Source organism: Oncorhynchus mykiss, chromosome 3, assembly GCF_057628025.1.
Source record: "Oncorhynchus mykiss isolate SJ-2025 chromosome 3, ASM5762802v1, whole genome shotgun sequence".
NCBI classification, from domain to species: Eukaryota; Metazoa; Chordata; class Actinopteri; order Salmoniformes; family Salmonidae; genus Oncorhynchus; species Oncorhynchus mykiss.
In genome coordinates this window covers 11,705,607-11,717,958 of record NC_143024.1, presented here as the reverse complement: position 1 = coordinate 11,717,958, position 12,352 = coordinate 11,705,607, and the positions used below count along the sequence as shown (strand labels likewise).

Genomic DNA, 12,352 nt, shown 5'->3' with positions numbered 1-12,352 from the left:
GGTTGGCGCCCCCCCCCCCCCCCTTAAGTTGTGCCGTGGCGGAGGTCTTTGTGGGCTATACTCAGCCTTGTCTCAGGATGGTAAGTTGGTGGTTGAAGATATCCCTCTAGTGGTGTGGGGGCTGTGCTTTGGCAAAGTGGGTGGGGTTATATCCTTCCTGTTTGGCCCTGTCCGGGGGTGTCCTCGGAGTGGGCCACAGTGTCTCCTGACCCCTCCTGTCTCAGCCTCCAGTATTTATGCTGCAGTAGTTTATGTGTCGGGGGGCTAGGGTCAGTTTGTTATATCTGGAGTACTTCTCCTGTCCTATTCGGTGTCCTGTGTGAATCTAAGTGTGCGTTCTCTAATTCTCTCCTTCTCTCTTTCTCTCTCTCGGAGGACCTGAGCCCTAGGACCATGCCCCAGGACTACCTGACATGATGACTCCTTGCTGTCCCCAGTCCACCTGGCTGTGCTGCTGCTCCAGTTTCAACTGTTCTGCCTTATTATTATTCGACCATGCTGATCATTTATGAACATTTGAACATCTTGGCCATGTTCTGTTATAATCTCCACCCGGCACAGCCAGAAGAGGACTGGCCATCCCACATATGCTCTCTCTAATTCTCTCTTTCTTTCTCTCTCTCGGAGGACCTGAGCCCTAGGACCATGCCCCAGGAATACCTGACATGATGACTCCTTGCTGTCCCCAGTCCACCTGACTGTGCTGCTGCTCCAGTTTCAACTATTCTGCCTTATTATTATTCGACCATGCTGGTCATTTATGAACATTTGAACATCTTGACCATGTTTTGTTATAATCTCCACCCGGCACAGCCAGAAGAGGACTGGCCACCCCACATAGCCTGGTTCCTCTCTAGGTTTCTTCCTAGGTTTTGGCCTTTCTAGGGAGTTTTTCCTAGCCACCGTGCTTCTTCACCTGCATTGCTTGCTGTTTGGGGTTTTAGGCTGGGTTTCTGTACAGCACTTTGAGATATCAGCTGATGTACGAAGGGCTATATAAAATAAATTTGATTGATTGATTAATGTAGAGGTGTTTAAAAACATTATATTCTTATTTATAACAATAGTGACTCCAAAATGACACAATACATTATTTACCATACATTTCTATTGGGCCCAAAATAATCTGAAACACAACCAAAACAAACAGCAAATACATCCAGCCAAGTCACAAGCATGATGTGGTCATTGCATGCTATGAATATGGGACCAAATGCTAAACTTTGGATTACTTTAATACACATAAGTGAATTTGTCCTAATACTTTTGTTCCCCTAAAAATGGGGGGGGGGGGGTCACAGTTCCAGGGACATGTGTTCTAAATTACCTGGATAGACACAGTTCCAGGGACATGTGTTCTAAACAACCTGGGAGAGTCACAGTTCCAGGGACATGTGTTCTAAATGACCTGGGAGAGTCACAGTTCCAGGGACATGTGTTCTAAATGACCTGGGAGAGTCACAGTTCCAGGGACATGTGTTCTAAATGACCTGGGAGAGTCACAGTTCCAGGGACATGTGTTCTAAATGACCTGGGAGAGTCACAGTTCCAGGGACATGTGTTCTAAATGACCTGGGAGAGTCACAGTTCCAGGGACATGTGTTCTAAACGACCTGGGATAGTCACAGTTCCAGGGACATGTGTTCTAAACGACCTGGGATAGTCACAGTTCCAGGGACATGTGTTCTAAACGACCTGGGATAGTCACAGTTCCAGGGACATGTGTTCTAAATGACCTGGGATAGTCACAGTTCCAGGGACATGTGTTCTAAATGACCTGGGAGAGTCACAGTTCCAGGGACATGTGTTCTAAACGACCTGGGATAGTCACAGTTCCAGGGACATGTGTTCTAAACGACCTGGGATAGTCACAGTTCCAGGGACATGTGTTCTAAATGACCTGGGATAGTCACAGTTCCAGGGACATGTGTTCTAAATGACCTGGGATAGTCACAGTTCCAGGGACATGTGTTCTAAACGACCTGGGTGATGAATAAAGGAGCATGTATATGGAGAATGGTTGCAGCAGGACCATCCTGTAGTCAACGAGGTGTAGTTCATATCTAGCCAGGTATGTCAGCATACCTTCTCTTTGGGGCCGTAGATCTCTGCATACCACACCATCCCATACAGACACAGGAATGTGATCAAGGCCTGGGAGGACAGGAGACAGAGTTAAGGCCACAGGCAGTTCAAGGTCACGTTTCAGCTTTATTGTCCTTGAAACAATAGTCAAAACATAAAATACAAAAATATACATATATCTATGAATACAATGAAATGAATACAATGAAATGAATACACCAACATCAAGTAGTCCCTCATATAGCCAACATGTCAGCCACAAAATGAAAGGCCTTTTAGCTGTAAACACACTGACATTCCATAGATAAAGCAGTACTAGGACAACTACAGCCCTGGTACGTTATCCTGTCACCATCTAATTCTAGGACAACTACAGCCCTGGTACGTTATCCTGTCACCATCTAATACTAGGACAACTACAGCCCTGGTAGGTTATCCTGTCACCATCTAATACTAGGACAACTACAGCCCTGGTACGTTATCCTGTCACCATCTAATACTAGGACAACTACAGCCCTGGTACGTTATCCTGTCATCATCTAATACTAGGACAACTACAGCCCTGGTACGTTATCCTGTCACCATCTAATACTAGGACAACTACAGCCCTGGTACGTTATCCTGTCACCATCTAATACTAGGACAACTACAGCCCTGGTACGTTATCCTGTCATCATCTAATACTAGGACAACTACAGCCCTGGTACGTTATCCTGTCACCATCTAATACTAGGACAACTACAGCCCTGGTACGTTATCCTGTCACCATCTAATACTAGGACAACTACAGCCCTGGTACGTTATCCTGTCACCATCTAATACTAGGACAACTACAGCCCTGGTACGTTATCCTGTCATCATCTAATACTAGGACAACTACAGCCCTGGTACGTTATCCTGTCACCATCTAATACTAGGACAACTACAGCCCTGGTACGTTATCCTGTCACCATCTAATACTAGGACAACTACAGCCCTGGTACGTTATCCTGTCACCATCTAATACTAGGACAACTACAGCCCTGGTACGTTATCCTGTCACCATCTAATACTAGGACAACTACAGCCCTGGTACGTTATCCTGTCACCATCTAATACTAGGACAACTACAGCCCTGGTAGGTTATCCTGTCACCATCTAATACTAGGACAACTACAGCCCTGGTACGTTATCCTGTCACCATCTAATACTAGGACAACTACAGCCCTGGTACGTTATCCTGTCATCACCTAATACTAGGACAACTACAGCCCTGGTACGTTATCCTGTCACCATCTAATACTAGGAAAACTACAGCCCTGGTACGTTATCCTGTCACCATCTAATACTAGGACAACTACAGCCCTGGTACGTTATCCTGTCATCACCTAATACTAGGACAACTACAGCCCTGGTACGTTATTCTGTCACCATCTAATACTAGGACAACTACAGCCCTGGTACGTTATCCTGTCATCATCTAATACTAGGACAACTACAGCCCTGGTACATTATCCTGTCACCATCTAATACTAGGACAACTACAGCCCTGGTACGTTGGTCCAACAGTCACATGATCTTAACGATGACCAAGCTATTTATGGTACATTAACTATGACAAAAAACAGACTGGTCTGCTAACATAAATAGTGATATGTACTTTTAGAGACCTGAACAACTGTTTGGAGACTAGTTTTACTATGTACATAAACAAACCACTTGAACATGACAGCTGTGTGGAGACTGGTATGTTTATGTACACAGTAATACTACTTGAACATGACAGCTGTGTGGAGACTGGTATGTTTATGTACACAGTAATACTACTTGAACATGACAGCTGTGTGGAGACTGGTATGTTTATGTGCACAGTAATACCACTTGAACATGACAGCTGTGTGGAGACTGGTATGTTTATGTACACAGTAATACTACTTGAACATGACAGCTGTGTGGAGACTGGTATGTTTATGTACACAGTAATACTACTTGAACATGACAGCTGTGTGGAGACTGGTATGTTTATGTACACAGTAATACTACTTGAACATGACAGCTGTGTGGAGACTGGTATGTTTATGTGCACAGTAATACTACTTGAACATGACAGCTGTGTGGAGACTGGTATGTTTATGTACACAGTAATACTACTTGAACATGACAGCTGTGTGGAGACTGGTATGTTTATGTGCACAGTAATACTACTTGAACATGACAGCTGTGTGGAGACTGGTATGTTTATGTGCACAGTAATACTACTTGAACATGACAGCTGTGTGGAGACTGGTATGTTTATGTGCACAGTAATTCTACTTGAACATGACAGCTGTGTGGAGACTGGTATGTTTATGTGCACAGTAATACTACTTGAACATGACAGCTGTGTGGAGACTGGTATGTTTATGTACACAGTAATACTACTTGAACATGACAGCTGTGTGGAGACTGGTATGTTTATGTACACAGTAATACTACTTGAACATGACAGCTGTGTGGAGACTGGTATGTTTATGTACACAGTAATACTACTTGAACATGACAGCTGTGTGGAGACTGGTATGTTTATGTACACAGTAATACTACTTGAACATGACAGCTGTGTGGAGACTGGTATGTTTATGTACACAGTAATACTACTTGAACATGACAGCTGTGTGGAGACTGGTATGTTTATGTGCACAGTAATACTACTTGAACATGACAGCTGTGTGGAGACTGGTATGTTTATGTACACAGTAATACTACTTGAACATGACAGCTGTGTGGAGACTGGTATGTTTATGTGCACAGTAATACTACTTGAACATGACAGCTGTGTGGAGACTGGTATGTTTATGTACACAGTAATACTACTTGAACATGACAGCTGTGTGAGAATGGTATGTTTATGTACACAGTAATACTACTTGAACATGACAGCTGTGTGGAGACTGGTATGTTTATGTGCACAGTAATACTACTTGAACATGACAGCTGTGTGGAGACTGGTATGTTTATGTACACAGTAATACTACTTGAACATGACAGCTGTGTGGAGACTGGTATGTTTATGTGCACAGTAATACTACTTGAACATGACAGCTGTGTGGAGACTGGTATGTTTATGTACACAGTAATACTACTTGAACATGACAGCTGTGTGGAGACTGGTATGTTTATGTACACAGTAATACTACTTGAACATGACAGCTGTGTGGAGACTGGTATGTTTATGTACACAGTAATACTACTTGAACATGACAGCTGTGTGGAGACAGGTATGTTTATGTGCACAGAAATTCTACTTGAACATGACAGCTGTGTGGAGACTGGTATGTTTATGTGCACAGTAATTCTACTTGAACATGACAGCTGTGTGGAGACTGGTATGTTTATGTACACAGTAATACTACTTGAACATGACAGCTGTGTGGAGACTGGTATGTTTATGTGCACAGTAATACTACTTGAACATGACAGCTGTGTGGAGACCATTCTTACCACACACACCAGCCACAGCAGCACATAGAGGACCTGGGTCTTGGAGAACAGCTCCATTCCAAACTTTACACACGCCAAGGCCTCCAGGAACGCTATGGCCCTGTGATGTCAACAGAGATCCACACACACACACACAGACGTCACACACTACAGCTAAGGCTGCTGGGTAATCAGACAGCTATAGCTGTGTCCCAAATGGCTCCCTATTCCCTCCATGGTGGATAACCTGGTCTAAAGTAGTGCACTATAAAGGGAATAGGGTAGCTGTTGGGATGCACCCTATGACACCTGTCACCCGGCTGGGTGGTGACATGACAGAGTGAGGGAGAGGAGGGTGAGGGGTGAGCGAGGCAGAGAGGTAAGCTGAGGCCCATAGAAACATGAAACCAGTCCATCTACATGGTCAGATGTTAACATTGCCAACAGCCTTTACTCTAGTGGGAGCTGGAGGGAATAAGCAACATATTCAGACCCCTGCTAAGCGCTAACCAAAATAAACAGACTGACAACAGTACACATGCACAATGCACAATGCAAACATGGATAGACAGAATATTAATGGAATATAATGGGGGGGGTTATAAAATCACATTTCACAAATGTTGTCTACGAAAGTTTCTAAGATCCCTTATTACCCTGAACATGGGAACCACTAGAATACACCCAGAGGGTAGAGCGTAGGACCCCTTATTACCCTGAACATGGGAACCACTAGAATACACAGAGGGTAGAGCGTACGACCCCTTATTACCCTGAACATGGGAACCACTAGAATACACAGAGGGTAGAGCGTACGACCCCTTATTACCCTGAACATGGGAACCACTAGAATACACCCAGAGGGTAGAGCGTAGGACCCCTTATTACCCTGAACATGGGAACCACTAGAATACACAGAGGGTAGAGCGTACGACCCCTTATCACCCTGAACATGGGAACCACTAGAATACACAGAGGGTAGAGCGTACGACCCCTTATTACCCTGAACATGGGAACCACTAGAATACACACAGAGGGTAGAGCGTACGACCCCTTATTACCCTGAACATGGGAACCACTAGAATACACCCAAAAGGTAAGGCGTACGACCCCTTATTACCCTGAACATGGGAACCACTAGAATACACCCAGAGGGTAGAGTGTACGACCCCTTATTACCCTGAACATGGGAACCACTAGAATACACAGAGGGTAGAGCGTACGACCCCTTATTACCCTGAACATGGGAACCACTAGAATACACCCAGAGGGTAGAGCGTACGACCCCTTATTACCCTGAACATGGGAACCACTAGAATACACAGAGGGTAGAGCGTACGACCCCTTATTACCCTGAACATGGGAACCACTAGAATACACCCAGAGGGTAGAGCGTACGACCCCTTATTACCCTGAACATGGGAACCACTAGAATACACCCAAAAGGTAAGGCGTACGACCCCTTATTACCCTGAACATGGGAACCACTAGAATACACCCAGAGGGTAGAGTGTACGACCCCTTATTACCCTGAACATGGGAACCACTAGAATACACACAGAGGGTAGAGCGTACGACCCCTTATTACCCTGAACATGGGAACCACTAGAATACACCCAGAGGGTAGAGGGTACGACCCCTCATTACCCTGAACATGGGAAGCACTAGAATACACACAGAGGGTAGAGGGTAGGACCCCTTATTACCCTGAACATGGGAACCACTAGAATACACAGAGGGTAGAGCGTACGACCCCTCATTACCCTGAACATGGGAACCACTAGAATACACACAGAGGGTAGAGCGCACGACCCCTCATTACCCTGAACATGGGAACCACTAGAATACACAGAGGGTAGAGCGTACGACCCCTTATTACCCTGAACATGGGAACCACTAGAATACACAGAGGGTAGAGCGTACGACCCCTTATTACCCTGAACATGGGAATCACTAGAATACACCCAGAGGGTAGAGCGTACGACCCCTTATTACCCTGAACATGGGAACCACTAGAATACACACAGAGGGTAGAGCGTACGACCCCTTATTACCCTGAACATAGGAATCACTAGAATACACACAGAGGGTAGAGCGTACGACCCCTCATTACCCTGAACATGGGAACCACTAGAATACACACAGAGGGTAGAGCGTACGACCCCTTATTACCCTGAACATGGGAACCACTAGAATACACCCAGAGGGTAGAGCGTACGACCCCTTATTACCCTGAACATGGGAACCACTAGAATACACACAGAGGGTAGAGCGTACGACCCAGTACATCACTGGGGCCAAGCTTCCTGCCATCCAGGACCTTTATACTAGGCGTTGTCAGAGGAAGGCCCCAAAAGCATTTCACAGTAAAGTCAACACTTGTTGTATTCAGCATTTCACGGTAAGGTTGTTGTATTCGGTGCATGTGCCAAATAAAGTTTGATTTGATTAAGAGAAGTGTATGTATATCTAATCATAAATAACAGTCAGAATACACACTGACTTAGTGATTCCAGTATTATAGAGTATTCTACCCTACACACTCCTACCCCATGTGTCTTAGTAATGACTTTCATACGGCCAGTCTTTAATACTCAGGGTTTAGCTGGGGGACAATGGAGGCCATTGTTCTGTAGTGCTTCACTGCCAGACTGTCTGTGTGTGTGTGTGTGTGTGTGTGACTGTGTGTGTACAGCCCTAACCAGCTAGTTTCTCAGTCCTCCACGCTGTTGAAGGTCCGTTAACACTAGCCTCCATCTCCCATGTCTTCACCCTCACACTGATACAGTTTCTCAGTCCTCCACGCTGTAGAAGGTCCGTTAACACTAGCCTCCATCTCCCATCTCTTCACCCTAACCAGCTAGTTTCTCAGTCCTCCACGCTGTAGAAGGTCCGTTAACACTAGCCTCCATCTCTTCACCCTAACCAGCTAGTTTCTCAGTCCTCCACGCTGTTGAAGGTCCGTTAACACTAGCCTCCATCTCTTCACCCTAACCAGCTAGTTTCTCAGTCCTACACGCTGTAGAAGGTCCGTTAACACTAGCCTCCATCTCCCATGTCTTCACCCTCACACTGATACAGTTTCTCAGTCCTCCACGCTGTAGAAGGTCTGTTAACACTAGCCTCCATCTCCCATGTCTTCACCCTCACACTGATACAGTTTCTCAGTCCTCCACGCTGTAGAAGGTCCGTTAACACTAGCCTCCATCTCCCATGTCTTCACCCTCACACTGATACAGTTTCTCAGTCCTCCACGCTGTAGAAGGTCCGTTAACACTAGCCTCCATCTCTTCACCCTAACCAGCTAGTTTCTCAGTCCTACACGCTGTAGAAGGTCCGTTAACACTAGCCTCCATCTCCCATGTCTTCACCCTCACACTGATACAGTTTCTCAGTCCTCCACGCTGTAGAAGGTCTGTTAACACTAGCCTCCATCTCCCATGTCTTCACCCTCACACTGATACAGTTTCTCAGTCCTCCACGCTGTAGAAGGTCTGTTAACACTAGCCTCCATCTCCCATGTCTTCACCCTAACCAGCTAGTTTCTCAGTCCTCCACGCTGTAGAAGGTCCGTTAACACTAGCCTCCATCTCTTCACCCTAACCAGCTAGTTTCTCAGTCCTACACGCTGTAGAAGGTCCGTTAACACTAGCCTCCATCTCTTCACCCTAACCAGCTAGTTTCTCAGTCCTCCACGCTGTTGAAGGTCCGTTAACACTAGCCTCCATCTCCCATGTCTTCACCCTCACACTGATACAGTTTCTCAGTCCTCCACGCTGTAGAAGGTCTGTTAACACTAGCCTCCATCTCCCATGTCTTCACCCTCACACTGATACAGTTTACATACAAACACACAGCCCAACGATACAAACACACAGCCCAACGGTACAAACACACAGCCCAACGGTACAAACACACAGCCCAACGGTACAAACACACAGCCCAACGGTACAAACACACAGCCCAACGGTACAAACACACAGCCCAACGGTACAAACACACAGTCCAACGGTACAAACACAGCCCAACGGTACAAACACACAGTCCAACGGTACAAACACACAGTCCAACGGTACAAACACACAGCCCAACGGTAGAAACACACAGCCCAACGGTAGAAACACACAGCCCAACGGTAGAAACCACACCGTCAAAGAGCTCTGTTCAGTCGTTGACTGAAGGTAAATCATCGACCTGACGGCTGGCTACTGCAGTAAATGTGTATTGTAGTTTAATGGTGTAGATGGCAGACAGCAGAGTAAACAGCTTTATCTCCTCAGACATCATCTACTGTCGTCATGGTAGTAGCTAATGAAATAACACTCACCCAAACACCCAGCACTGTGTCCCAACACGCTTACACTGTGTGTCTGTGAGGTAGGCATAGTACTGCCTGAAAAACACAGGGAGAAAACACCACCACAGGTCAGGACAAACACCGGATGTGAAGGCAGACTATGTGAATCAGTTTACCACAGACAGAGAGCTGTCCTCTCATAGCCATTAACTCTAGACATGTTGGACAAACACTGACGGTCTGACTGAGGAGTTTTCTGAAGACTGGTGCAGAAGGGGTGCAAATTGGGAGAGAAGGGGGAACAGAGGACAGAGAGGGGGGGAGAACAGAGGAGAGAGGAGAGGAGAACAGAGGAGAGGAGAACAGAGGAGAGGAGAACAGAGGGGGGGAGAACAGAGGAGAGAGTCGGGGGAGAACAGAGGAGAGAGTCGGGGGAGAACAGAGGAGAGAGTCGGGGGAGAACAGAGGAGAGAGTCGGGGGAGAACAGAGGAGAGAGTCGGGGGAGAACAGAGGAGAGAGTCGGGGGAGAACAGAGGAGAGAGTCGGGGGAGAACAGAGGAGAGAGTCGGGGGAGAACAGAGGAGAGAGTCGGGGGAGAACAGAGGAGAGAGTCGGGGGAGAACAGAGGAGAGAGTCGGGGGAGAACAGAGGAGAGAGTCGGGGGAGAACAGAGGAGAGAGTCGGGGGAGAACAGAGGAGAGAGTCGGGGGAGAACAGAGGAGAGAGGGGGGAGAGATCAGCCCAGGTGAGGGGTGAGGTTCCTACCTCACGGTGGGAGCTGTGATGATGCCGATGAAGAGGATCCGACACCAGCTGAGGGCGTGGCACGCCGGGAACACAAATATGTGCTTCAGGAAGAATGTGTTCAACTCTGTCAGCTATGGAGAAACAGAGAGAGTTATCACAGACACCATCACAAAGCCACCCCCTACACAGGGCTCTAATCACACGGAATACAGCTACTAATTATTTGATTTTTTTGTAATTTAACTAGGGAAGTCAGTTAAGAACAAAATCATATTTACAATGACGGCCTAGGAACATTGGGTTAACTGCCTGTTCAGGGGCAGAATGACAGATGTTTACCTTGTCAGCTCTGGGATTTGATCTAGCAACCTTTTGGTTACTGGCCCAATGCTCTAACAACCAGGCTACCTGCCACCTCAACTAACTCCTCCCTCTCGCTCTACCTCCCAAATGAGGAAGTAGAATACATAGCCTAGCTATGCAATACAGTGAACCTGAACCATGTCAACATTTGGACCCACTCACAGTTTGACCCTGCACTTCTCATCATCCACAGTACAGCATAATGAAGAGACTGGAACCAGACTGTCTCAACACGCTGTCATTTGGCTGTGAGCCTGTGTGTGTGTGTGTGTGTGTGTGTGTGTCTCTCAGTGTAGAGATAGGCTCAGGGCCAAATAAGACTGTCTAGAGGCCCTCTGGAGAGAAAGCAGCTAAACTGTAGCTACTACTGAGGACTCTCTCTCTCTACCTTCACTCTCCCCTTCTCCCTACTCACCCACCCCTCCACTCTCACCCCCCACCCCTCTTCAAGCTCCTCTCAGAGTGGGTAATTACTATTTCAAGCCCCCAGAGTGTTGGGAACAGGAGACAGAGGGAGGGAGGGAGAGGAGAGACTAGTCCATTTCAAGAGAAGCTGCTCAGCTTTTCATCGCCATGGCAGCCATGGTGGGCTCTCTGGCTGGGACCTGGTTTTGCCACAGTGTTCCCTAATGAATATGACCCTGGGTTAATGATGGAAAGCACTGGAACTTATTGAAGTTCACCATCTTTCCATCCACCCCACGGTTTGGTGGGGCGCTGTCCCCCGTCCAGAAACTGTCCACCCAGTCACATGTCATCCGGCTAGTTTCTCACTCTTTAAGTAATGAGATTTCAATAAGAACACACCAGGCAGAATCCACATAAACACTCCCATCTATACACTCCCATCTATACAGTACCAGTACAGTATCATCTATACAGTACCATCTATACAGTACAGTATCTATACAGTAGTACCATCTATACAGTACCATCTATACAGTACAGTATCTATACAGTAGCACCATCTATACAGTACAGTGTCTATACAGTAGTACCATCTATACAGTATCTATACAGTAGTACCATCTATACAGTATCTATACAGTAGTACCATCTATACAGTACAGTATCATCTATACAGTACCATCATACAGTAGTACCATCTATACAGTACCATCTATACACTACAGTACCATCTATACAGTACCATCTATACAGTACCGTATCATCTATACAGTACAGTATCTATACAGTAGTACCATCTATACAGTGTCTATACAGTACAGTATATATACAGTAGTACCATCTATACAGTACAGTATCATCATACAGTAGTACCATCTATACAGTACCATCTATACAGTACAGTACCATCTATACAGTACCATCTATACAGTACCATCTATACAGTACAGTACCATCTATACAGTACCATCTATACAGTACAGTACCATCTATACAGTACAGTACCATCTATA

At 46.2% G+C, this 12,352-nt stretch overlaps 1 protein-coding gene across 9 annotated transcripts in view; it reads right to left on the bottom strand.

The window, feature by feature from the left end:
• LOC149984354 (phosphatidylserine synthase 1) overlaps positions 1–12,352 on the bottom strand; it is a 31,417-nt gene that overhangs the window by 6,998 nt on the left and 12,067 nt on the right. For 8 of the 9 annotated variants that reach the window (XR_016491969.1, XR_016491971.1, XR_016491972.1 and 5 more), the window contains exons 8-11: positions 10,587–10,699; positions 9,851–9,916; positions 5,545–5,644; positions 2,086–2,154 (exon numbers count right to left, since the gene is read on the bottom strand). Coding sequence is in view for 3 of the 9 variants with exons in the window: in XM_090220766.1 (XP_090076892.1) it covers positions 2,086–2,154; positions 5,545–5,644; positions 9,851–9,916; positions 10,587–10,699 (348 nt within the window). In the remaining 6 variants the exon portion in view is untranslated. The remainder of the gene's footprint in view (positions 1–2,085; positions 2,155–5,544; positions 5,645–9,850; positions 9,917–10,586; positions 10,700–12,352) is intronic. The other variant, XR_016491976.1, reaches the window with a different exon arrangement.